This window comes from Salmo salar, chromosome ssa02, assembly GCF_905237065.1.
Source record: "Salmo salar chromosome ssa02, Ssal_v3.1, whole genome shotgun sequence".
In the NCBI taxonomy this organism is placed as follows: Eukaryota; Metazoa; Chordata; class Actinopteri; order Salmoniformes; family Salmonidae; genus Salmo; species Salmo salar.
This window is the reverse complement of record NC_059443.1, coordinates 94,587,149-94,614,640: the sequence shown is the minus strand read 5'-3', so window position 1 is coordinate 94,614,640 and position 27,492 is coordinate 94,587,149. Positions and strand designations below refer to the sequence as shown.

Below are 27,492 nucleotides of genomic sequence, written 5' to 3'. Positions count from 1 at the left end.
TGGTCAAATAGCCATTACACAGCCTGGAGGTGTGTTTTGGGTCATTGTCCTGTTGAAAAACAAATGATAGTCCCACTAAGCGCAAACCAGATGGGATGGCGTATTGCTGCAGAATGCTGTGGTAGCCATGCTGGTTAAGTGTGCCTTGAATTCTAAATAAATCACAGACAGTGTCACCAGCAAAGCACCATCACACCTCCTCCTCCATGCTTCACGGTGGGAACCACACATGCAGAGATCATCCGTTCAACTATTCTGCGTCTCACAAAGACACGGCGGTTTGAACAAAAAATCTCCAATTTGGACTCATCAGACCAAAGGACAGATTTCCACCAGTCTAATGTCCATTGCTCATGTTTCTTGGCCCAAGCAAGTCTCTTCTTCTTATTGGTGTCCTTTAGTAGTGGTTTCTTTGCAGCAATTCAACCATGATGGCCTGATTCACGCAGTCTCCTCTGAACAGTTGATGGTGAGATGTATCTGTTGCTTGAACTCTGTGAAGCATTTATTTGGGCTGTAATTTCTGAGGCTGGTAACTCTAATGAACTTATCTTCTGCAGCAGAGGTAACTCTGGGTCTTCCTGTCCTGTGGCGGTCCTCATGAGAGCCAGTTTCATCATAGCGCTTGATGGTTTTTGCGACCGCATTTGAAGAAACGTTTAAAGTTCTTGAAATGTTCCATATTGACTAACCGTCATGTTTTAAAGTAATGATGGACTGTCGTTTCTCTTTGCTTATTTGAGCTGTTCTTGCCATAATATGGACTTGGGCTATCTTCTGTACACCACCCCTACCTTGTCACAACACAACTGACTGGCTCAAACGCACAAAGAAGGAGAGAAATTCCACAAATTAACTTTAACAAGGCACACCTGTTAATTGAAATGCATTCCAGGTGACTACCTCATGAAGCTGGTTGAGAGAATGTCAAGAATGTGCAAAGCTGTCACCAAGGCAAAAGGTGGCTACTTTGGAGAATCTAAAATATAAATATATTTGTATTTGTTTAACACTTTTTTGGTTACTACATGACTCCATATGTGTTTTGATGTCTTCACTATTATTCTACAATGTAGAAAATAGTAAAAATAAAAACCCAGAAATAAAGTAGGTGTGTCCAAACGTTTGACTGGTACTGTATTTGTATATGTATTTGTTTGTATTTATGTAACATGTATAGAGATACATTATACAGTTAGTATAGTATTGTACAGTATAGAGTTAGTATTGTATTGTACTTTATACAGTTAGTATAGTATTTTACTGTATACAGTCAGTACTGTATTGTACTGTATACAGTTAGTACTGTATTGTACAGTATACAGTTAGTATTGTATTGTACTGTATACAGTTAGTACTGTATTGTACTGTATACAGTTAGTATAGTATTGTACAGTATACAGTTAGTATTGTATTGTACTTTATACAGTTAGTATAGTATTTTACTGTATACAGTCAGTACTGTATTGTACTGTATACAGTTAGTACTGTATTGTACAGTATACAGTTAGTATTGTATTGTACTGTATACAGTTAGTACTGTATTGTACTGTATACAGTTAGTATAGTATTGTACTGCATACAGTTAGTATTGTATTGTACAGTATACAGTTCGTATAGTATTGTACTGTATACAGTTAGTATAGTATTGTACTGTATACAGTTAGTACTGTATTGTACAGTATACAGTTAGTATAGTATTGTACTGTATATAGTTAGCATTGTATTGTACTGTATACAGTTAGTACTGTATTGTACTGTATACAGTTAGTATAGTATTGTACTGTATACAGTTAGTATAGTATTGTACAGTATACAGTTCGTATAGTATTGTACTGTATACAGTTAGTATAGTATTGTACTGTATACAGTTAGTACTGTATTGTACAGTATACAGTTAGTATAGTATTGTACTGTATATAGTTAGCATTGTATTGTACTGTATACAGTTAGTATTGTATTGTACTGTATACAGTTAGTACTGTATTGTACTGTATACAGTTAGTATAGTATTGTACTGTATACAGTTAGTATAGTATGGTACTGTATACAGTTAGTATTGTATTGTACTGTATACAGTTAGTATTGTATTGTACTGTATACAGTTAGTATAGTATTGTACTGTATACAGTTAGTATAGTATTGTACTGTATACAGTTAGTACTGTATTGTAAAGTATACAGTTAGTATAGTATTGTACTGTATATAGTTAGCATTGTATTGTACTGTATACAGTTAGTATAGTATTGTACTGTATACAGTTAGTACTGTATTGTACTGTATACAGTTAGTATAGTATTGTACTGTATACAGTTAGTACTGTATTGTACTGTATACAGTTAGTATAGTATTGTACTGTATACAGTTAGTATTGTATTGTACTGTATACAGTTAGTATTGTATTGTACTGTATACAGTTAGTATAGTATTGTACTGTATACAGTTAGTATAGTATTGTACTGTATACAGTTAGTACTGTATTGTACAGTATACAGTTAGTATAGTATTGTACTGTATATAGTTAGCATTGTATTGTACTGTATACAGTTAGTATTGTATTGTACTGTATACAGTTAGTACTGTATTGTACTGTATACAGTTAGTATAGTATTGTACTGTATACAGTTAGTACTGTATTGTACTGTATACAGTTAGTACTGTATTGTACAGTATACAGTTATTATTGTACTGTATACAGTTAGTATTGTACTGTATACAGTTAGTACTGTATTGTACAGTATACAGTTATTATTGTACTGTATACAGTTAGTATTGTACTGTATACAGTTAGTATTGTATTGTACAGTATACAGTTAGTATAGTATTGTACTGTATACAGTTAGTACTGTATTGTACAGTATACAGTTATTCATGTACTGTATACAGTTAGTATTGTACTGTATACAGTTAGTATTGTATTGTACTGTATACAGTTAGTATTGTATTGTACTGTATACAGTTAGTATAGTATTGTACTGTATACAGTTAGTATAGTATTGTACTGTATACAGTTAGTACTGTATTGTAAAGTATACAGTTAGTACAGTATTGTACTGTATACAGTTAGTACTGTATTGTACTGTATACAGTTAGTATAGTATTGTACTGTATACAATTAGTACTGTATTGTACTGTATACAGTTAGTACTGTATTGTACAGTATACAGTTATTATTGTACTGTATACAGTTAGTATTGTACTGTATACAGTTAGTACTGTATTGTACAGTATACAGTTATTATTGTACTGTATACAGTTAGTATTGTACTGTATACAGTTAGTATTGTATTGTACAGTATACAGTTAGTATAGTATTGTACTGTATACAGTTAGTACTGTATTGTACTGTATACAGTTAGTACTGTATTGTACAGTATACAGTTATTCATGTACTGTATACAGTTAGTATTGTACTGTATACAGTTAGTATTGCATTGTACTGTATACAGTTAGTATAGTATTTGTATTCATTAAGGATCCACATCAGTTCCTGCCAGCTGTTTGTCATTGTTTCTAATTGGAGGCCATATTTATATGGGTTTATTTTCTATTGTGTTTGTGGGTGATTGTTCCGTGTATAGTCAAGGATACCTTACAGGACTGTCGTGGGTTTTCTTGTTTTTGTTTCAGTATGAATAAAAATATCAGTATGGACACTTAACACGCTGCCAATTGGTCCGATACTTCTTACTCCTCAGAAGACGAAGCGTATGACAGGTACTGTATATGTATTTATGTCACATGTATAGAGATACATTATACAGTTTGTATAGAATTTGAATTTATTAAGAATCCCCTTTAATTCCTGCCAAGGCAGCAACTACTCTTCCAGGGGTCCAGCAACATTAAGGCAGTTATATACAATTTAAATTATTATTATAGATCCGTATTATATTACTATATTATAGAACATGTTGTTAATACTACTGGGGGGGCATGTTGTTAATACTACTGGGGGGGACATGTTGTTAATACTACTGGGGGGGACATGTTGTTAATACTACTGGGGGGGGACATGTTGTTAATACTACTGGGGGGGACATGTTGTTAATACTACTGGGGGGGACATGTTGTTAATACTACTGGGGGGGGACATGTTGTTAATACTACTGGGGGGACATGTTGTTAATACTACTGGGGGGGACATGTTGTTAATACTACTGGGGGGGACATGTTGTTAATACTACTGGGGGGACATGTTGTTAATACTACTGGGGGGGGGACATGTTGTTAATACTACTGGGGGGGGACATGTTGTTAATACTACTGGGGGGGACATGTTGTTAATACTACTGGGGGGAACATGTTGTTAATACTACTGGGGGGGACATGTTGTTAATACTACTGGGGGGGACATGTTGTTAATACTACTGGGGGGGAACATGTTGTTAATACTACTGGGGGGGGAACATGTTGTTAATACTACTGGGGGGGGAACATGTTGTTAATACTACTGGGGGGGAACATGTTGTTAATACTACTGGGGGGGAACATGTTGTTAATACTACTGGGGGGACATGTTGTTAATACTACTGGGGGGGAACATGTTGTTAATACTACTGGGGGGGGGACATGTTGTTAATACTACTGGGGGGGACATGTTGTTAATACTACTGGGGGGGACATGTTGTTAATACTACTGGGGGGGGACATGTTGTTAATACTACTGGGGGGGACATGTTGTTAATACTACTGGGGGGGACATGTTGTTAATACTACTGGGGGGGACATGTTGTTAATACTACTGGGGGGGGACATGTTGTTAATACTACTGGGGGGGACATGTTGTTAATACTACTGGGGGGGACATGTTGTTAATACTACTGGGGGGGACATGTTGTTAATACTACTGGGGGGGACATGTTGTTAATACTACTGGGGGGACATGTTGTTAATACTACTGGGGGGGGACATGTTGTTAATACTACTGGGGGGGACATGTTGTTAATACTACTGGGGGGGGAACATGTTGTTAATACTACTGGGGGGGGACATGTTGTTAATACTACTGGGGGGGACATGTTGTTAATACTACTGGGGGGGACATGTTGTTAATACTACTGGGGGGGAACATGTTGTTAATACTACTGGGGGGGACATGTTGTTAATACTACTGGGGGGGGAACATGTTGTTAATACTACTGGGGGGGACATGTTGTTAATACTACTGGGGGGGAACATGTTGTTAATACTACTGGGGGGAACATGTTGTTAATACTACTGGGGGGGGACATGTTGTTAATACTACTGGGGGGGGACATGTTGTTAATACTACTGGGGGGGACATGTTGTTAATACTACTGGGGGGGACATGTTGTTAATACTACTGGGGGGGACATGTTGTTAATACTACTGGGGGGGAACATGTTGTTAATACTACTGGGGGGACATGTTGTTAATACTACTGGGGGGACATGTTGTTAATACTACTGGGGGGACATGTTGTTAATACTACTGGGGGGGACATGTTGTTAATACTACTGGGGGGGGAACATGTTGTTAATACTACTGGGGGGGACATGTTGTTAATACTACTGGGGGGAACATGTTGTTAATACTACTGGGGGGGACATGTTGTTAATACTACTGGGGGGGAACATGTTGTTAATACTACTGGGGGGAACATGTTGTTAATACTACTGGGGGGGGACATGTTGTTAATACTACTGGGGGGGGACATGTTGTTAATACTACTGGGGGGGACATGTTGTTAATACTACTGGGGGGACATGTTGTTAATACTACTGGGGGGGGACATGTTGTTAATACTACTGGGGGGGACATGTTGTTAATACTACTGGGGGGGACATGTTGTTAATACTACTGGGGGGGACATGTTGTTAATACTACTGGGGGGGACATGTTGTTAATACTACTGGGGGGGACATGTTGTTAATACTACTGGGGGGGAACATGTTGTTAATACTACTGGGGGGACATGTTGTTAATACTACTGGGGGGACATGTTGTTAATACTACTGGGGGGGACATGTTGTTAATACTACTGGGGGGGAACATGTTGTTAATACTACTGGGGGGGGGACATGTTGTTAATACTACTGGGGGGGAACATGTTGTTAATACTACTGGGGGGGACATGTTGTTAATACTACTGGGGGGAACATGTTGTTAATACTACTGGGGGGGAACATGTTGTTAATACTACTGGGGGGGGGACATGTTGTTAATACTACTGGGGGGGGACATGTTGTTAATACTACTGGGGGGGACATGTTGTTAATACTACTGGGGGGGGACATGTTGTTAATACTACTGGGGGGGGACATGTTGTTAATACTACTGGGGGGGACATGTTGTTAATACTACTGGGGGGGGACATGTTGTTAATACTACTGGGGGGGACATGTTGTTAATACTACTGGGGGGGACATGTTGTTAATACTACTGGGGGGGACATGTTGTTAATACTACTGGGGGGGACATGTTGTTAATACTACTGGGGGGGACATGTTGTTAATACTACTGGGGGGGACATGTTGTTAATACTACTGGGGGGGACATGTTGTTAATACTACTGGGGGGGACATGTTGTTAATACTACTGGGGGGACATGTTGTTAATAGTACTGGGGGGGACATGTTGTTAATACTACTGGGGGGGACATGTTGTTAATACTACTGGGGGGACATGTTGTTAATACTACTGGGGGGGACATGTTGTTAATACTACTGGGGGGAACATGTTGTTAATACTACTGGGGGGGAACATGTTGTTAATACTACTGGGGGGGACATGTTGTTAATACTACTGGGGGGGACATGTTGTTAATACTACTGGGGGGGGACATGTTGTTAATACTACTGGGGGGGACATGTTGTTAATACTACTGGGGGGGACATGTTGTTAATACTACTGGGGGGGGACATGTTGTTAATACTACAGGGGGGACATGTTGTTAATACTACTGGGGGGGGACATGTTGTTAATACTACTGGGGGGGACATGTTGTTAATACTACTGGGGGGGACATGTTGTTAATACTACTGGGGGGACATGTTGTTAATACTACTGGGGGGGACATGTTGTTAATACTACTGGGGGGGGGACATGTTGTTAATACTACTGGGGGGGAACATGTTGTTAATACTACTGGGGGGGGACATGTTGGAACAGGGAGGTAGCTGTAGATAAAGTGTTAGGGAACAGGGAGGTAGCTGTAGATAAAGTGTTAGGGAACAAGGAGGTAGCTGTAGATAAAGTGTTAGGGAACAGGGAGGTAGCTGTAGATAAAGTGTTAGGGAACAAGGAGGTAGCTGTAGGTAAAGTGTTAGGGAACAGGAACAGGGAGGTAGCTGTAGATAAAGTGTTAGGGAACAGGGAGGTAGCTGTAGATAAAGTGTTAGGGGACAGGGAGGTAGCTGTAGATAAAGTGTTAGGGAACAGGGAACAGGGAGGTAGCTGTAGATAAAGTGTTAGGGAACAGGGAGGTAGCTGTAGATAAAGTGTTAGGGAACAGGAAGGTAGCTGTAGATAAAGTGTTAGGGAACAGGGAGGTAGCTGTAGATAAAGTGTTAGGGAACAGGGAGGTAGCTGTAGATAAAGTGTTAGGGAACAAGGAGGTAGCTGTAGATAAAGTGTTAGGGAACAGGGAACAGGGAGGTAGCTGTAGATAAAGTGTTAGGGAACAAGGAGGTAGCTGTAGATAAAGTGTTAGGGAACAAGGAGGTAGTTGTAGATAAAGTGTTAGGGAACAGGGAGGTAGTTGTAGATAAAGTGTTGGCCTGAAATAAGGACTGATATGAATGGGTGCAACTCCATGCTGGCGGCAGTGTGTGTGTGTGTGTGTGTGTGTGTGTGTGTGTGTGTGTGTGTGTGTGTGTGTGTGTGTGTGTGTGTGTGTGTGTGTGTGTGTGTGTGTGTGTGTGTGTGTGTGTGTGTGTGTGTGTGTGTGTGTGTGTGTGTGTGTGTGTGTGTGTGTCTGTGTGTGTGTGTGTGAACTGAGCTACCTATACTACTCCTGTGAAATGTGACACTTTGTGATTGGCCAGTTAAGGTTGGGTTTCGGCTTCTGATTGGTCGATAGTGAGACCAGTAGAATTCTCACACACACACACTCACCTGATGTGCTCGTCGGAGGAGACTCTGTTATCAGTTGTGTGTGGTGGTCAGACAGAACAGAGTGTGGAGAGACAGGAGAGACAGCAGAGACAGGAGAGACAGCAGAGACAGGAGAGACAGCAGAGACAGGAGAGATAGCATAGTGTGGAGAGACAGGAGGGACAGGAGAGACAGGAGAGACAGCATAGTGGGGAGAGACAGGATAGTGTGGAGAGACAGCATAGTGTGGAGAGACAGCATAGTGTGGAGAGACAGCATAGTGTGGAGAGACAGGAGAGTGTGGAGAGACAGCATAGTGTGTGACCAGTGGCGAGGACAGTTTGCGACGAGGGGTTTTTATTCTCCATCAACATCGTCGCCATGCGGTTCTGTGTGGTTCTAGCAGCCGTGGTTCTGGTTCTCCGCGTGTCCTGGACACAGACGGCGGAGGACACCAGCCCAGAACAGACCGACGCAGCGGAACAAGAGACGGACCTGGAGAAGAAAGAGAAAACCACTGAGATAGAAGAGGAGAAGAACGTGATGGTCCTGCACATTAATAACTTCCAAAGGGCCCTGAGTGAAAACAAGTTCCTGCTGGTTGAGTTCTGTGAGTAGAAACACATAGTGGAGGTTAAGGTTAGGGTTAGGGTTGGGGTCGGGGTTAGGGGTTAGGGTTTAGGGATAAGGTTAGGGGTTAGGGGTTAGGGTTAGGGGTTAGGGTTAGGGGTTAGGGTTAAGGTTAGGGTTAGGGGTTAGGGTTAGGGGTTAGGGTTTAGGGTTTAGGGTTAGGGGTTAGGGTTAGGGTTAGGGGTTAGGGGTTAGGGTTAGGGGTTAGGGGTTAAGGTTAAGGTTAGGGTTAGGGGTTAGGGTTTAGGGTTAGGGGTTAGGGGTAAGAGTTAGGGTTAGGGTTAGGGGTTAGGGGTTAGGGTTAGGGGTTAGGGTTAGGGGTTAGGGGTTAGGGGTTAAGGGTTAGGGGTTAGGGGTTAAGGGTTAGGGGTTAGGGTCAGGCAACAGTGTATAATTAAAGGTAATTTACTGTCAGCCAGTTAGTTGTAAATTGCTGGAGAATAAGGTACCATATGTTATCATAAATTCCGACATTTTTGGTTTAACAGTACATTACTGTAAAGTGTAGTAATATATAATATAATTAATAACAGTATATTGATAATATTACAGTAAACGTATACAATAACAAATTAATGTGTTTTATATATTTTAAATGGTTAGTCACCTAGTAATCTTGGGTTAGGGTTAGGGTTAGGGTTAGTCACCTAGTCATCTTGGGTTAGGGTTAGTCACCTAGTCATCTTGGGTTAGGGTTAGTAACCTAGTCATCTTGGGTTAGGGTTAGTCACCTAGTCATCTTGGGTTAGGGTTAGTCACCTAGTCATCTTGGGTTAGGGTTAGGGTTAGTCACCTAGTCATCTTGGGTTAGGGTTAGGGTTAGTCACCTAGTCATCTTGGGTTAGGGTTAGGGTTAGTCACCTAGTCATCTTGGGTTAGGGTTAGTCACCTAGTCATCTTGGGTTAGGGTTAGGGTTAGTTACCTAGTCATCTTGGGTTAGGGTTAGGGTTAGTCACCTAGTCATCTTGGGTTAGGGTTAGTAACCTAGTCATCTTGGGTTAGGGTTAGTCACCTAGTCATCTTGGGTTAGGGTTAGGGTTAGTTACCTAGTCATCTTGGGTTAGGGTTAGGGTTAGTCACCTAGTCATCTTGGGTTAGGGTTAGTAAACCTAGTTATCTTGGGTTAGGGATAGGGGTTAGGGTTGGTCACCTAGTCATCCTAGCCAGTTGTACAATTCATTCGAAACTTTCTCTTCTTTAACTCCCTGACCTTAACCCTCGTCATCACTAAGGACCCTTATCAGCTGAATGTGCACATGTTGTCTCCAACTGCAGCACATGCCAATTCTCCCAGGGCTATATCTACCTGAGGTTAAGGTTAGGAGGAGTTACCATGGCTATCTCTACCTGAGGTTAAGGTTAGGAGGAGTTACCATGGCTACCAGGGCTATCTCTACCTGAGGGTTAAGGTTAGGAGGCATTACCATGGCTACCAGGGCTATCTCTACCTGAGGTTAAGGTCAGGAGGAGTTACCATGGCTATCAGGTTAACCTCAACTGGCACTGGATCTGATCTGGCATATTTGCATTTTATCACTAACCTGTGGTGTGTGTGTGTGTGTGTGTGTGTGTGTGTGTGTGTGTGTGTGTGTGTGTGTGTGTGTGTGTGTGTGTGTGTGTGTGTGTGTGTGTGTGTGTGTGTGTAGATGCTCCGTGGTGTGGTCACTGTCGTCAGTTAGAGCCGGTGTACGCGGAGGCAGCGAGGGTGTTGAAGGGAGAGAGAGAGGAGGAGAGAGGAGAGGAGGAGGGATTCGGTCTGGCTAAAGTGGACGCTGTCGAGGAGAATCAACTGGCCGAAGAGTTCGATGTCGGAAGTTTCCCGACCATCAAACTGTTCACCGACGGAGACAGAAACAACCCCGTCGACTTCACTGGTAACAACCTCTAACCCCTGACCTCTGATCTCTGATCCTACTGACCCTACTGACCCTAAACCTAACCCTAACCTTCGACCCGTGTGTGTTTTAGGGAAGAGGACAGTGCAGGGTATTGTTCAGTGGATGAAGAGGCGTTCAGGTCCCGTTGCCGTGGCGTTAGAGACTACTGACGCCGCTGCAGAACACATCAACCTTCACAACGTGACAGTGCTGGGGTTCTTCACCGTGAGTTACCCTGACCTCTGATCCCTGACTGTCTGTCTGTCTGTCTGTCTGTCTGTCTGTCTGTCTGTCTGTCTGTCTGTCTGTCTGTCTGTCTGTCTGTCTGTCTGTCTGTCTGTCTGTCTGTCTGTCTGTCTGTCTGTCTGTCTGTCTGTCTGTCTGTCTGTCTGTCTGTCTGTCTAGAGCATATATTGTCTGTACAGCAGTCTGAACATTAGACTAGAGATTGGTAGCCCTGGTAACTCCACCTAACCTTAAAAACAGGTAGAATACTCCAAGCCAGGTAACAGGTAGAATATTCCAAGGCAGGTAACAGGTAGAATACTCCAAGGCAGGTAACAGGTAGAATACTCCAAGCCAGGTAACAGGTAGAATACTCCAAGGCAGGTAACAGGTAGAATACTCCAAGGCAGGTAACAGGTAGAATACTCCAAGCCAGGTAACAGGTAGAATACTCCAAGGCAGGTAACAGGTAGAATACTCCAAGGCAGGTAACAGGTAGAATACTCCAAGCCAGGTAACAGGTAGAATACTCCAAGGCAGGTAACAGGTAGAATACTCCAAGGCAGGTAACAGGTAGAATACTCCAAGGCAGACAAACAGGTAGAATACTCCAAGGCAGACAAACAGGTATAATACTCCAAGGCAGGTAACAGGTAGAATACTCCAAGGCAGACAAACAGGTAGAATACTCCAAGGCAGACAAACAGGTAGAATACTCCAAGGCAGACAAACAGGTCGAATACTCCAAGGCAGACAAACAGGTAGAATACCCCAAGGCAGCCAAACAGGTAGAATACTCCAAGGCAGACAAACAGGTAGAATACTCCAAGGCAGACAAACTTGGTAGAATACTCCAAGCCAGGTAACAGGTAGAATACTCCAAGCAGATTGAAACTGGCAGGGAAACGCTCAGCACCTGACAGACCAATCGCAGACAAAAGTGTCAAGAAGAACAGTTAAAGCAGATTGTGCGTGTAGCGAAACGCTTGTGTTTCTAGCTCCAACAGTGCAGTAATATCTAACAAGTAATATCTAACAATACAACAATACAGACAGTAAACACAAATCTAAGTAAAGGAATGGAATTAACAATATATAAATATATGGACGAGCAATGTCAGAGCGGCATAGACTAATATACAGTAGGATAGAATACAGTATATATATATATATATATATATATATATATATAGATGAGTAATACATAGACTAAGATACAGTAGAATAGAATACAATATATACATATGAGATGAGTAATGCAGTAGTATAGAATACAGTATATGCATATGAGATGAGTTATACATAGACTAAGATACAGTAGAATAGGATAGAATACAGTATATACATATGAGATGAGTAATACATAGACTAAGATACAGTAGAATAGTATAGAATACAGTATATACATATGAGATGAGTAATACATAGACAGATACAGTAGAATAGTATAGAATACAGTATATACATATGAGATGAGTAATACATAGACTAAGATACAGTAGAATAGTATAGAATACAGTATATACATATGAGATGAGTAATACATAGAATAAGATACAGTAGAATAGTATAGAATACAGTATATACATATGAGATGAGTAATACATAGACTAAGATACAGTAGAATAGGATAGAATACAGTATATACATATGAGATGAGTAATGCAGTAGAATAGTATAGAATACAGTATATACATATGAGATGAGCAATGAACAAGTTCTCATTTACAACTGCCACCTGGCCACGATAAAGCAAAAATGGCAGGGTAGCCTAGTGGTTAGACTGTAGGACTAGTAACCAAAAGGTTGCAAGATCGAATCCCCGAGCTGACAAGGTAAAAATCTGTTGTTCTGCCCCTGAACAAGGCAGTTAACCTACTGTTCCCTGGTAGGCCGTCATTGTAAAATAAGAATTTGTTCTTAACTGACTTGCCTAGTTAAATAAAGGTAAATTAAAAAAACTACAAAACAGTTTCACATAAACAAACATAGTCAATAGAAACAGAGAAATCAGTGAAGATTAGGGAGTCTATATATATATACACTATATTAAAGCTAGTGAGGGAGATAAGAGTCTCCAGCTTCAGTGATTTTTGCAGTTCGTTCCAGTCATTGGCAGCAGAGAACTGGAAGGAAAGGCGGCCAAAGGAGGAATTGGCTTTGGGGGTGACCAGAGAGATATACCTGCTGGAGCTCATGCTACGGGTGGGTGCTGCTATGGTGACCAGTGAGCTGAGATAAGGCGGGGCTGCTATGGTGACCAGTGAGCTGAGATAAGGCGGGGCTTTACCTAGCAAAGACTTATAGATGACCTGGAGCCAGTGGGTTTGGCGACGAATATGAAAAGAGGGCCGGCCAACGAGAGCATACAGGTCACAGTGGTGGGTAGTATATGGGGCTTTGGTGACAAAATGGATGGCACTGTGATAGACTGAATCCAATTTGCTGAGTAGAGTGTTGGAGGCTATTTTGTAAATGACAAGGGCAGTTAATTTGCCCCCGGTGATACGTTGGGCAGACCGCACGATCCTCTAGAGAACCCTGCCATTGCGGGAAGTGCAGTTGCCATACCAGGCGGTGATACAGCCCGTTAATAATGCTCTCAATTGTGCATTTGTAGAAGTTTGTGAGGGTTTTAGGTGCCAACTTGACACAACTCTGGGAAGCATTGGAATCAACAAATGTTAGTGTATTGCATCGTAACAAATCGCATCGATTTTCATCCTCTAATCTAACCGAATCTCACCAATTTGTTTGAAACTAAAACGTATTGTTCCTGTATCATATCAGAGCCCATGTATCTAGGTACTTATCGAATCGTCTTGAAAGAGAAAGATGCACGTCTGTCTGTCTGTCTGTCTGTCTGTCTGTCTGTCTGTCTGTCTGTCTGTCTGTCTGTCTGTCTGTCTGTCTGTCTGTCTGTCTGTCTGTCTGTCTGTCTGTCTGTCTGTCTGTCTGTCTGTCTGACCCTGGTGTCTGTCTGTCTGACCCTGGTGTCTGTCTGTCTGACATTGGAGTCTGTCTGTCTGACCCTGGACCTGGTGTCTGTCTGTCTGTCTGTCTGTCTGTCTGTCTGTCTGTCTGTCTGTCTGTCTGTCTGTCTGTCTGTCTGTCTGTCTGTCTGTCTGTCTGTCTGTCTGTCTGTCTATTGATCGATCTATCTATCGATTTGATCTGATCTGATCTGTCCACCAGAGTCTGGAGAGTGAGGAGGCCAAGGTGTTCTATAGTGTTGCCATGGAGATGGTTGACATGGAGTTCGGGGTGACAACCAGTCCAGAGGTCTTCCAGAAATATGAAATAGAGAACAACAGAGTGGTGCTGTTCAAGAAGGTGAGGAGCTCTGACCTCTAACCCCTGACCTCTAGCCCCTGACCTCTAGCCCCTGACCTCTAGTCCCTGACCTCTAGCCCCTGACCTCTAGCCCCTGACCTCTAGCCCCTGACCTCTAGCCCCTGACCTCTAACCCCTGACCTCTAGCCCCTGACCTCTAACCCCTGACCTCTAGCCCCTGACCTCTAGCCCCTGACCTCTAGTCCCTGACCTCCAGCCCCTGACCTCTAGCCCCTGACCTCTAGCCCCTGACCTCTAACCCCAGACCTCTAACCCCTGACCTCTAGCCCCTGACCTCTGACCTCTAGCCCCTGACCTCTATCCCTTGACCTCTAGCCCATGACCTTTAGCCCCTGACCTCTAGCCCCTGACCTCTTGCCCCTGACCTCTAGCCCCTGACCTCTAGCCCCTGACCTCTAGCCCCTGATCTCTAGCCCCTGACCTCTATCCCCTGACCTCTAGCCCCTGACCTCTAACCCCTGACCTCTAACCCCTGACCTCTAACGTGTGTGTGTGTGTGGTGTGTGTGTGGTGTGGTGTGGTGTGGTGTGTGTGTGTGTGTGTGTGTGTGTGTGTGTGTGTTAGTTTGACGAGGGCAGGGTAGACCTGTCTGTGTCTGAGGAGGTGAAGGTGGGTGAAGAGGAGCTGACTGTCTTCATCAGGACCAACAGTCTGGAGCTGGTCATAGAGTTCAACGAGCAGGTACACACACACACACACACACACACACACACACACACACACACACACACACACACACACACACACACACACACACACACACACACACACACACACACACACACACACACACACACACACACACACACACACACACAGCCTATTGAGTGTGTTGTGTCTGTCTGTCCTGCAGAATGCGGATAAGATCTTTGGTTCGAAGATTCACAGTCACAGCCTCCTCTTCATTAACTCTACAGTGCAGGAGCAGAAGAACCTTCTGCCTGAATACAGGACCGCGGCCAAGGACTTCAAGGGCAAGGTATTATACTGTACACAACTATATAAATACTACTACTATACTACAGTACAGGAGCAGAAGAACCTTCTGCCTGAATACAGGACCGCAGCCAAGGACTTCAAGGGAAAGGTATTATACTGTACAGAACTATATAAATACTACTACTATTACGTTCGTCTGAAAGATGAGACCAAGGTGCAGCGTGGCAGGGGAACATTTCCCACAAAAACCCAGTGGGAAAAGGCTGCCTAAATATGATCTCCAATCAGAGACAACTAAAGACAGCTGTCTCTGATTGGGAACCATATCAGGCCAACATAGAAATAAAAAAAACATAGATATACATAATCTAGAATACCCACCCAAATCACACCCTGACCTAACCAAATAGAGAAATAAAAAGGCTCTCTACGGTCAGGGCGTGACAGTACCCCCTCCCAAAAGGTGCGGACTCCGGCCACAAAACCTGACTCAATAGGGGAGGGTCCGGGTGGGCATCTAGCCTCGGTGCCGGCTCCGGTGCGGGACGTAGACCCCGCTCTGCTCGCGGATGTGCCATCCTCGGTGGCGGCTCTCTTTCGGGGGTCGTTGTCAAAAGCTCCGGACAGTGAATCGTCGCCGGAGGACCCGGACAGTGGATAGTCGCCGGAGGTCCCGGACCGTGGATCGTCGCCGGAGGACCCGGACCGTGGATCGTCGCGGGAGGACCCGGACCGTGGATTGGACCGTCTCTAGAAAAATAATTTAAACCAGTTGAGGTCACCGCATGTGTGGGAGGTGGAACTAAAGGGTTAATATTGAGCAGGGCTAGAGTCTCTACAGTGAAATAAGACAATAATTACTAACCAAAAACAGCGATGAACAAGGCATATTGACATTAGGGAGAGGCATGCGTAGTCGGGTGATCATAGGCGTCCAGTGAGTGGCTTGGCGGGCTGGAGACACGGCGATTCAGGCAGCTAGCGGGCCGGGGCTAGCAAGCTAGTAGAAGGGCCGTTGAGGGACGTTGCGACGGAAGAAGTAAGTTGTACCCCCCTTCGTGCTGTTACGTCGGCAGACCAGTCGTTGTGGATCAGTAGGGCTCCGTGTGGTAAAAGGGTCCTGGCCAATTGGCAAAATAGGTATAGTGGCCAAAGAATTTGGCCGATGGTTCTCTTAAGCTAACAGTCTGATATGCTCTAGACAGCTAACGGGCCGCAGCTAGCAGGCTAGCAGATGGGCATTCAGGGGATGTCGCGACGGAGGAGCCAGTTGATAAAAAAACCCTCGGGCGAATTACGTCGGTAGTCCAGTCGTGATGGGTCGGCGGAGGTCCAGGCCAATTGGCAAAATAGGTATTGTAGCCCAAGGAGTGGCTGATGGACCTCTTCGGCTAGCCGGGAGATGGGCCTAGCAAAGGCTAGCTCCAGGCTAATTGGTTCTTGCTTCGGGACAGAGACGTTAGCCAGGAGTAGCCACCCGGACAGCAGCTAGCTAGCTGCGCTGATCCCGGTGAAAAGGTTCAGAGCTTGCTGTAGGAATCCGGAGATGTGGAGAAAAATAATTCCGATTTGCTCTGGTTTGAGTGCTGACTGGCGAGAGTTGTCCAGGCTAAAGGTAGCTGATGACCGCTAGCAATGGCTAGCTGACTACTAGCTAGTAGCTAGTTAGCTGGCTAGCTTCTGTTGGGGGTTCCGGTTCTGACGTAAAGAAAATAGCAGATCAATACCACATTGGGTGAGGTGGACTGCAGGAGACTATGTTTAAAAAAAATATATACAAATATACTGTATATACTACTACTACACACTACTATAAACAGTATAATACTACTACTTCACACTACTATATACAGTATACTACTACTACTATATACAGTATACTACTACTACACACTACTATATACAGTATACTACTACTACTATATACAGTATACTACACACTACTATATACAGTATACTACTACTACTATATACAGTATACTACTACTACTATATACAGTATACTACTACTACTATATACAGTATACTACACACTACTATATACAGTATACTACTACTACTATATACAGTATACTACTACTACACACTACTATATACAGTATACTACTACTACACACTACTATATACAGTATACTACTACTACACACTACTATATACAGTATACTACTACTACACACTACTATATACAGTATACTACTACTACACACTACTATATACAGTACATTGTTCAGCAGCAGATTGTCATGGTTTTTCAAGGTTTTCCTTGGTATGGGCATTGACAAGTGTGTGTGTGTGTGTGTGTGTGTGTGTGTGTGTGTGTGTGTGTGTGTGTGTGTGTGTGTGGTGTGTGGTGTGTGTGGTGTGTGTGTGTGTGTGTGTGTGTGTGTGTGTGTGTGTGTGTGTGTGTGTGTGTGTGTGTGTGTGTGTGTGTGTAGGTATTGTTCATCATTATAGATGTAACGGGACCAGTCAGTCATGTCCTGAAGTACTTCGGTCTTTCCGAGGGCGACGCCCCCGCTGTACGCATCATCAACACCGACACCACCAAGAAGTTCGCTCTGATTGGACAGATAACGGCCGCCACGCTCCAAACGTTCTGTCAGGGAGTTCTGGACGGAAACGTGAAGGTATACAACCACCCGACCAATCACATCACTCCTACTGCTAGACTTAGCCAATCACATCACTCCTACTACTAGACTTAGCCAATCACATCACTCCTACTACTAGACTTTACCAATCACATCACTCCTACTAGTAGACTTAGCCAATCACATCACTCCTACTGCTAGACTTAGCCAATCACATCACTCCTACTACTAGACTTAGCCAATCACATCACTGCTACTACTAGACTTAGCCAATCACATCACTCCTACTACTAGACTTAGCCAATCACATCACTCCTACTACTAGACTTAGCCAATCACATCACTCCTACTACTAGAGCTAGCCAATCACATCACTCCTACTCCTAGAGCTAGCCAATCACATTACTCCCACCACTATAGCCAGCCAATCACATTACTCCCACCACTATAGCCAGCCAATCACATTACTCCCACCACTATAGCCAGCCAATCACATTACTCCCACCACTATAGCCAGCCAATCACATTACTCCCACCACTATAGCCAGCCAACACAGTTCACACCCCTACAGGCACACAGGGGTTAGAGGTTAGAGGACAGGATTAGGGTCTAACTTGTTGTTATGGTTCCAGGCCCACTTTCTCAGTGAGGATGTACCTGAGGACTGAGATAAAGGGTTAGGGGTTAAAGGTCAGGGGTTAGAGTGTAGAGGTTAGAGTATAACAGTGTGTTGTGGTTACAGTCTCACCTGCTGAGCGAGGAGGTACCAGAGGACTGGGATAAAGGGTTAGGGGTTAAAGGTCAGGGGTTAGAGGTGTAGAGGTTAGAGTATAACAGTGTGTTGTGGTTACAGTCTCACCTGCTGAGCGAGGAGGTACCAGAGGACTGGGATAAAGGGTTAGGGGTTAAAGGTCAGGGGTTAGAGTGTAGAGGTTAGAGTATAACAGTGTGTTGTGATTACAGTCTCATCTGCTGAGCGAGGAGGTACCAGAGGACTGGGATAAAGGACCCGTTAAAGTTCTGGTCGGGAAGAACTTTGAGGCTGTCGCCCTAGAGAACAACAAGAACGTCTTCGTAGAGTTCTGTAAGTCAACTCTTCCTCCCGTATCAATCATCAGCAGTTCGATTTTCAAGGCGTGGCGTAATTCATCCTCTCTGTACTACAGGTAACTGCTAAAATAAAGGAAAAACACGCAAGTAAGTGATGGATACAAAGTATATTGAAAGCAGGTGCTTCCACACAGGTGTGGTTCCTGAGTTAATTAAGCAATTAACATCCCATCATGCTTAGGGTCACGTATAAGAATGCTGGGCGGGCCGTTATTTTTTGGGCCACCATGGCTCTGCTCCCATAGGATGACAACGCCCCCCTATCCACAGGGTATGAATGGTCAATGAACGATGTAAACCATATGCCATGGCCGTCTCAAGTCACCAGAGCTCAACCCAGTTAAACGCTTTACGGGATGATTCTGGAAGGGCCTGAGTCGGTGTTTTCCAACATCAACCTTAAAAAACTATTTCTGGTGGAAGAATGGCGTCACATCCCTCTCTGACAGAGTTCCCAGACACTTCTAGAATCTACGCCGAGGTGTTTGGCTGGTCGTGGTGACCTTGTTAAGACGAGGTGTTCGGCTGGTCGTGGTGACCCAACGCCATATTAAGACACCAGCTTGGTGCTTTCTCTACTTAGACAGTTTCCTGTCGCTAGTAGCTAGCTAAGTGTAAGTTGAGCTAGCTAGCTAACGTTAGCTAAAGCTAGTGTGTGTGTGTGTGTGTGTCTGTGTCTGTGTGTGTGTGTGTGTGTGTCTGTGTCTGTGTCTGTGTGTGTGTCTGTGTGTGTGTGTGTGTCTGTGTCTGTGTGTGTGTGTGTGTGTCTGTGTCTGTGTCTGTGTGTGTGTGTGTGTGTGTGTGTCTGTGTGTGTGTGTGTGTGTGTGTGTGTCTGTGTCTGTGTGTGTGTGTGTGTGTCTGTGTCTGTGTGTGTGTGTGTCTGTGTGTGTGTGTGTGTGTGTGTGTGTGTGTGTGTGTGTGTGTGTGTCTGTGTGTGTGTGTGTCTGTGTGTGTGTGTGTGTCTGTGTCTGTGTGTGTGTGTGTGTGTGTGTGTCTGTCTGTGTCTGTGTCTGTGTGTGTGTGTCTGTGTGTGTGTGTGTGTGTGTGTGTGTGTGTAGATGCCCCATGGTGTGGTCACTGTAAGGAACTGGCTCCAGTCTGGGAGAAGCTGGCAGAGAAGTATGCTGACCGGGATGACATCATCATTGCCAAGATGGATGCCACGACCAATGAGGTGGAGGGAGTGTCGGTGTCTGGATTCCCTACGCTACGGTACTACCCTGCTGGAGAAGACAGCAAGGTAACCTTTAACCCCTAACCTCTGACTCTAACCTTAACCTCTGACCCTAACCTTAACCTCTGACCCTAACCTTAACCTCTGACCCTAACCTTAACCTCTGACCCTAACCAAACGAGGTGGAGGGAGTGTCTGGGTTCCCTACGCTACGGTACTACCCTGCTGGAGAAGACAGCAAGGTAACCTTTAACCCCTAACCTCTGACTCTAACCTTAACCTCTGACCCTAACCTTAACCTCTGACCCTAACCTTAACCTCTGACCCTAACCTTAACCTCTGACCCTAACCAAACGAGGTGGAGGGAGTGTCTGGGTTCCCTACGCTACGGTACTACCCTGCTGGAGAAGACAGCAAGGTAACCTTTAACCCCTAACCTCTGACCCTAACCTTAACCTCTGACCCTAACCTTAACCTCTGACCCTAACCTTAACCTCTGACCCTAACCAAACGAGGTGGAGGGAGTGTCTGGGTTCCCTACGCTACGGTACTACCCTGCTGGAGAAGACAGCAAGGTAACCTTTAACCCCTAACCTCTGACCCTAACCTTAACCTCTGACCCTAACCTTAACCTCTGACCCTAACCTTAACCTCTGACCCTAACCAAACGAGGTGGAGGGAGTGTCTGGTTTCCCTACACTACGGTACTACCCTGCTGGAGAAGACAGCAAGGTAACCTTTAACCCCTAACCTCTGACTCTAACCTTAACCTCTGACCCTAACATTAACCTCTGACCCTAACCTTAACCTCTGACCCTAACCTTAACCTCTGACCCTAACCTTAACCTTTAACCATTAACCTCTGATCCTGGAGGAAGTCACACACAATCTATCGGAAGGATAGAAAGACTACTCTGTCACACCTCTATCACAAACTACACCGTGTGTGTGTGTGTGTGTGTGTGTGTGTGTGTGTGTGTGTGTGTGTGTGTGTGTGTGTGTGTGTGTGTGTGTGTGTGTGTGTGTGTGTGTGTGTGTGTGTGTGTGTGTGTGTGTGTGTGTGTGTGTGTGTGTGTGTGTAGGTGGTAGAATACAGCGGGACCAGAGACTTGGAGACGTTTGCTATGTTCCTGGACAATGGAGGACAGCTTCCGAAGGCGGAAGAGGAGGAGGATGATGGTGATGAAGAGGAGGTGAAGGATGATGAAGAGGATGTGAAGGATGATGAAGAGGACGATGAAGAGGAGGTGAAGGATGATGAAGAGGATGTGAAGGATGATGAAGAGGCTGTGAAGGATGATGAAGAGGACGATGAAGAGGAGGTGAAGTTGAACTTACCCGACTAATTATACAAATCCCTCCCACTCTAAACTCTTCTGACCAATCCCCCTCTCACTCTTAATAATGCAAACCCCTCCCACTCCAGAGCTCTCTTGACCAATCCCCTCTCTCCTTCCTTCTGACAGGTCACCGATGAGTCATCGCCACCGCCAGCCAATGAGACGTCTAAAGACGAGCTGTAAAGTCAGAGGATCGAACCAATCAAAAGGAGTTTATTGGTTTCTATGGTTTCTCTTTCGGTTTAATAATAAAAGTGATTTGATTCTGAAGTCTGGAGTGGTGAGTCTTTATAGAGGAGAGGAGACGAGGAGACAAGGAGAGGAAACAAGGATAGACAACAAGGAGAGGAGATGACGAGAGGAAACAACTTTAGACTGTTGAGATGCACACAGAGACAGAGACACAGATAGAGAGACAGAGAGAGAGAGAGAGAGAGATAGAGACAGAGACAGACAGAGAGAGAGAGAGAGAGAGAGAGAGAGAGAGAGAGAGACAGAGAGAGACAGAGACAGAGACAGAGAGAGAGAGAGACAGAGAGACTGCTTGCCTTGATGGTTTAACGCCTCGTAATATCGCCGTTCTGCTCTCGCTGCTTCAATTTCCTCCTTTGGACGGCGATACTCCCCTGGGCCCTTGTCCAGTGTCCTGCTCCATTCAGAATTTCCTCCCAGGTCCAGTCCTCCTGACCACGCTGCTTGGTCGGTTGGTGGTGGGAGATTCTGTCACGGCTGTCTGAAGAATGGGACCAAAGTGCGGCGTGTGTATCGTTCCACATTTTATTATAACTGTGAAACTATGTAAGACATACAAATAAACTAATGGACAAAACAACAAATCGTGACGAAGAGGTGCAAGATACACTTACTCAAAATAATCTCCACACAAAACCTAGTGGGAAAAACAACAACTTAAATATGATCCCCAATTAGAGACAACGATGACCAGCTGCCTCTAATTGGAGATCATCCCCCCCCAAAAAACAACAACATAGAAATACAAAAACTAGAACCCCACATAGAAAAACATAAACTAGACAAAAACCCCAACATAGAAAAAAGAAACTAGAACCCCACATAGAAATACATAAACTAGACAAAACCCCAACATAGAAAAACGAAACTAGAAACCCACATAGAAATACAAAAACTAGAACCCCACATAGAAATACATAAACTAGAACCCCACATAGAAATACAAAAACTAGAACCCCACATAGAAATACATAAACTAGACAAAACTCCCAACATAGAAAAAAGAAACTAGAACCCCAACATAGACATAAATAAACTAGACAAAACCCTCTGTTACGCCCTGACCTACTCTACCATAGAAAAATAAAAGCTTTCTATGGTCAGGACGTGACAGCTGTACAATGTGACTGGTTGTGATACAGGCTACAGTAGGACAGCAAGAACATTTCCACCCTAATTAACCCTCACTTTCTCTTAGAATAAAAACCTTTAGCATAACAACAGCTTCAGTCAGGAATACTGTAGTCCTGCACAATTTTCAGTTCTCTATGTAGGTTTATGTCGCTCCTTAGTGTAATAACAGCTTCAGTAAGAAAATACTGTAGTCCTGCACAATGATCAGTTTTCTATGTGGGTTTATGTCGCCCCTTAGTGTAATAACAGCTTCAGTAAGAAAATACTGTAGTCCTGCACAATGATCAGTTTTCTATGTAGGTTTTTGTCGCCCCTTAGTGTAATAACAGCTTCAGTCAGGAATACTGTAGTCATTTATCTATTTCACTTGCTTTGGCAATGTTAACATATGTTTCCCGTGCCAATAAAGCCCTTTGAATTTGAATTTAACAGAATTGATAGAGAGAGAGAGAGAGACAAAGAGAAAGACAGAGAGAGAGACAAAGAGAAAGACAGAGAGAGAGAGAGAGAGAGAGAGAGAGAGAGAGACAGAGACAAAGAGAAAGACAGAGAGAGAGAGAGACAGAGACAAAGACAGAGACAGAGACAGAGAGAGAGAGACAGAGAGAGAGACAGAGACAGAGACAAAGAGAGAGAGACAAAGAGAGAGAGACAGAGAAAGAGAGAGAGAGACAGAGACAGAGAGAGAGAGAGAGACAGAGAGAGAGAGAGAGAGAGAGAGACAGAGAGACAGAGAGAGAGAGACAGAGAGAGAGAGACAGCGCGAGAGAGAGACAGACAGAGAGAGAGAGAGAGAGACAGAGAGAGAGAGAGAGACAGTGAGACAAAGAGAGAGAGACAGAGAGAGAGAGAGAGAGAGAGAGACAGAGAGAGAGAGACAGAGAGAGACAGAGAGAGAGAGAGAGAGAGAGAGCAGAGAGAGAGAGACAGAGAGAGAGAGAGAGAGACAGAGAGAGAGAGAGAGACAGTGAGACAAAGAGAGAGAGACAGAGAGAGAGAGAGAGAGAGAGAGAGAGACAGAGAGAGAGAGACAGAGAGAGACAGAGAGAGAGAGAGAGACAGAGAGAGAGAGACAGAGAGAGACAGAGAGAGAGAGAGAGAGAGAGAGACAGAGAGAGAGAGAGAGAAGTCATGCAGAAGAACAGCTCCTGACTTGTTATAACTTTTTGGTTGTTAAGAGCGAGATTAACACGACTAAATTAGCAAAAAATGTATAGGTAATCAAATTGTACAACTGAAGATCAACACAGGAGGAAAAGATTGACAGAGAGTGAGTTAAAAGACCAATCTTCATCGTGGTAGCTAGCCAAATTCAAATCTGTCAGCTAGCTTATCGTCTAGCTCTAACCGTTTACTGGTGGTAACCATAGCAACATGGCCACTGAGGCAGCGCTAGCAGCGACAGCAACGGCAGAGACTGAGAGATTTTCGCCGTTGTTTTTTGAATACCCAGCAGAAATCAAATCAGAGAAGGGAAGAATCAACTTTAAACACAGAATTCTGAGGGAGAACCCAGAAACTTTGTTCGACGACTGCTCACAAAACGGGACTGTTACAAACCTGTTATTTTACACAGACCACACTACTGCCTGGCATACAGCTGTAACCAGGCATTTCAGCTATACCACGAAGAAAGGCATCTGCAAGGGAAGGCAAATCCACATTTTTGAGGACAGCGATAAGGACCAGGAAAACAGGTTTCTGACGGTAAACATGTATCAGAACGGCACTATCATGGTCCAGGGCAGTGAGGCTGCACTCAGCTCTGTTGTGCAGGACTTCCCCACTCTAAGGAAGATAGCAGAAAGCAAAAAAGAAAAGGACAGCACCCCGACCTCTCCCCTCACCTCAGGCACCCCAACAGCAGGACTATCCTCCCCCCTGCCTGCCTACAACCACCAGAGCCAAGACCACACTACTATCAGCCTGTTGAGAGACAGGCTGGCTGTGTTAGAGGTATGGGTTACTGAGCTGAAGGAGCAGCCCCCCAGCTACACCACCACCAGCCCAGACACAGAGCTTCTACAGGACCAGATCAACCAGTGCAGGACCCAGCTGAAGAACTCTGTCCAGGAGCTGAGAGAGAGCCTTACCACAGCGCTTGAGGAGGTAAAGGCCACCATGAGGAGAGAGCTAGTGCAGGTAAAGGAGGAGATGGCAAAGGAGTTGTCTGTCATCAAGAGGGTGCTACAGCACAGAGAACAGACTGTAGAGACTCCCAGAGAGAAGCTGCAGCCCCTCACCACCCCTAACAACCCCACTGACCCACCTTTACCCACAATCCCCCCCATACCGACAACACTCTACCCACACCCCCAGTCAACAAAGAGGCCCAAATAGAGACCCCTACTACAGAGAGAAGCTCTCTGCCCCCCCCTGACACACCCCCACACCCCCCTCCATGTACACAGGCCCTGTGTACTCCAGCCCCAGACCGTAAACACACTAATCTGGCAAAACCCTCTGAGGTGGCCATCCTCATTGACTCAAATGGGAAATTCATCCAAGAAGATAAACTCTTCCCCCAACACAAGGTGTGCAAAATATGGTGCCCAAAAAACACAGGATGCACTCCACATCCTGTCCCAGCCTGACTTTGGCACACCAGGCCACATTATTATTCACACCGGCACCAACAACCTGCGAGAGGAACAGGAGAGAGTAGGCAGCCTGGTCAACAGAGTAGCAGAGAGGGCCTCTGAGTTGTTCCCCAACTCCCACATCACCATCTCCACTCTGCTGCCCCGCAAAGACTTTCATCCCCGTACTATTCAGAAAGTCAACGCTGACATCACCAGAGGGTGTGGCCTACTCCCGAACGTACACGTTGCTCACCACCCAACAATCACCCCAGAGCATCTACACGACCACTCCCACCTGAGGAAGCAGACAGTAGGGATGTTTGCCAAGTCTCTAAAGGACGTGGCACTTGGTAGACAAACACCCCATGCTGTACTGGACAGAGGAGCACCCAGAGACCCCTACCAGACCACTGCACCACCAAGGAGCCCCAGGCCCCTTCAACGCCACACCAGACCCAGTGCACCCCACAGGCCCCACCCACCCCCAGAGCATCACCACTTCCATCGGCTTAGCCAGACCAGACCGGGCCCAGCCTATTATCCCGCACCAGACCACCACCCCTACCCGACCAGAGAGGAAGTCCCACGGCCCAGACCTGGCCCCCCTCCACCTCACAGGGCCCAACAGCAGGACCAGCGCAGCTACGCGGAGGTCGTCAGAGGACAGGAGAACCCTGTAGGATTAAGTGAGATTAAACAGCTCCTCCAATACATCTGCACTAAACTGCACTAAACACACACGGACGCATACACACACACACACACACACCTATTGTACTAGAATTTACTTGTTCAATGAATAGGAATATTTAACAGAATAACAGAATAAATGTTAGCTGATATCCTGTTTATCTCACTCTTAACAACGTATTAGTTAATAGTTACTGTGTTTCTGACTGCTATTCTTTCTTTTTGCAACATGAAATCACTATCAGTTAGCATGTGGAACATCCAGGGCCTAAACTCATCAACCTTTGGTCTGAAGAGTTTAGCACTGGAGTTCAACAAAAATCTTAAAGATGTTGATGTCATCATTCTGCAGGAGACATGGTGTAAGGCTGACGTTGTCACTCACTGTCCCACAGGCTACAGAGAGGTCATTGTGCCGTCACAGAAACACAGCTCTGTCAATAGAGGCAGAGACTCTGGAGGATTGATCATTTGGTACAAATCCGAACTACAAAATCTAATTGATCCCCTCAAAATTGGCAAATACCACATTTGGTTAAAACTAAAAAAAGAACTTGTACTGACAGAAAAAGATGTGTTCCTTTGTGCAATATATATCCCCCCTCAGAATCCCCATATTACTCAGAGGAGATCTTCCCCACCCTTGAGGAAGAGACGTGCCATTTCCAGGCCCAGGGAAATGTGCTCATCTGTGGGGACACAAATGCGCGCACAGGAACACTACCTGATCTAACGAGCACACGAGGGGACAGCTTTATTACAGGCCATACTGTTTCTAACTGTCTTAATCTCCCCCATAGAAACAACAGTGACAGCACCGTCAACAAAAACGGAAGGGATCTTTTGCAGCTCTGTAGAAGCCTGGGTCTGTACTTTGTCAATGGTAGGTTACGGGGGGACTCTTTGGGGAGATTCACCTACTGCTCACCTCTTGGCCACAGTACAGTAGACTATATGATCACAGACATGGACCCTTTCTCTCTCAGCTCATTCACTGTCAAGCCACTAACACCTCTGTCTGATCACAGCCAAATTACATTGTTCCTCAAAAGAACAGACATGGAAACAACCACACATTCACAGCCCAGTAAGCTGTACAACATCAGAAATTCATACAGATGGGCCCAAAACAGCACAGAAGAATACCAGAAAGCAACCTGGAACCAAAATATCCAAACACTCTTAGATAACTTTCTGGATACCACATTCACTCACAGTAAAGAAGGCATCAATCTAGCAGTACGAAACATCAACTATATATTCAGGCAAACGGCAAAAGAAGCACAATTGAAATTGATAAAAAACAAAACTAAAAAAATCGCAGATGACAACTGGTTTGATGCAGATTGTAAAATTATAAGGAAAACCTTAGAACACTATCCAACCAAAAGCACAGAGACCCAAATAATGGTGAACTACGCCTTCATTACTGTGAGACTTTAAAACTCTATAAACGTACACTCAGAACCAAAAAAAAGCACAGTACAACAGCAAGCAGCTGACACTAATTGAGGAGTCCATAAACACAAACAA

General features: G+C 44.6%; 1 protein-coding gene across 2 annotated transcripts; it reads left to right on the top strand.

Moving 5' to 3' along the window:
• The first annotated feature begins 8,171 nt into the window (after positions 1-8,171).
• Positions 8,172-21,571, top strand: pdia2 (protein disulfide isomerase family A, member 2). 2 transcript variants are annotated; one of them, XM_045712549.1, is made up of 11 exons: positions 8,172-8,668; positions 10,336-10,563; positions 10,658-10,791; positions 13,987-14,124; positions 14,710-14,826; positions 14,999-15,124; positions 17,520-17,711; positions 18,640-18,760; positions 19,846-20,027; positions 21,044-21,208; positions 21,428-21,571. In XM_045712549.1, the coding sequence occupies exons 1-11, from the start codon at positions 8,440-8,442 to the stop codon at positions 21,482-21,484; spliced, it is 1,689 nt and encodes a 562-aa protein (XP_045568505.1). In that variant the 5' UTR covers positions 8,172-8,439; the 3' UTR covers positions 21,485-21,571. The 2 variants fall into 2 exon arrangements, with proteins under 2 accessions (XP_045568505.1, XP_045568499.1); XM_045712543.1 differs by having other exon boundaries at positions 21,044-21,283.
• The last annotated feature ends 5,921 nt before the right edge of the window (positions 21,572-27,492 follow it).

Excerpts from the sequence above, each read along its gene's own strand:
- pdia2 (XM_045712543.1), top strand. The coding sequence starts at position 8,440 with ATGCGGTTCTGTGTGGTTCTAGCAGCCGTGGTTCTGGTTCTCCGCGTG. Across the intron at positions 14,827-14,998 it reads TCATAGAGTTCAACGAGCAG|AATGCGGATAAGATCTTTGG; the intron begins GTACACACACAC and ends TCTGTCCTGCAG. Across the intron at positions 20,028-21,043 it reads CTGCTGGAGAAGACAGCAAG|GTGGTAGAATACAGCGGGAC; the intron begins GTAACCTTTAAC and ends GTGTGTGTGTAG.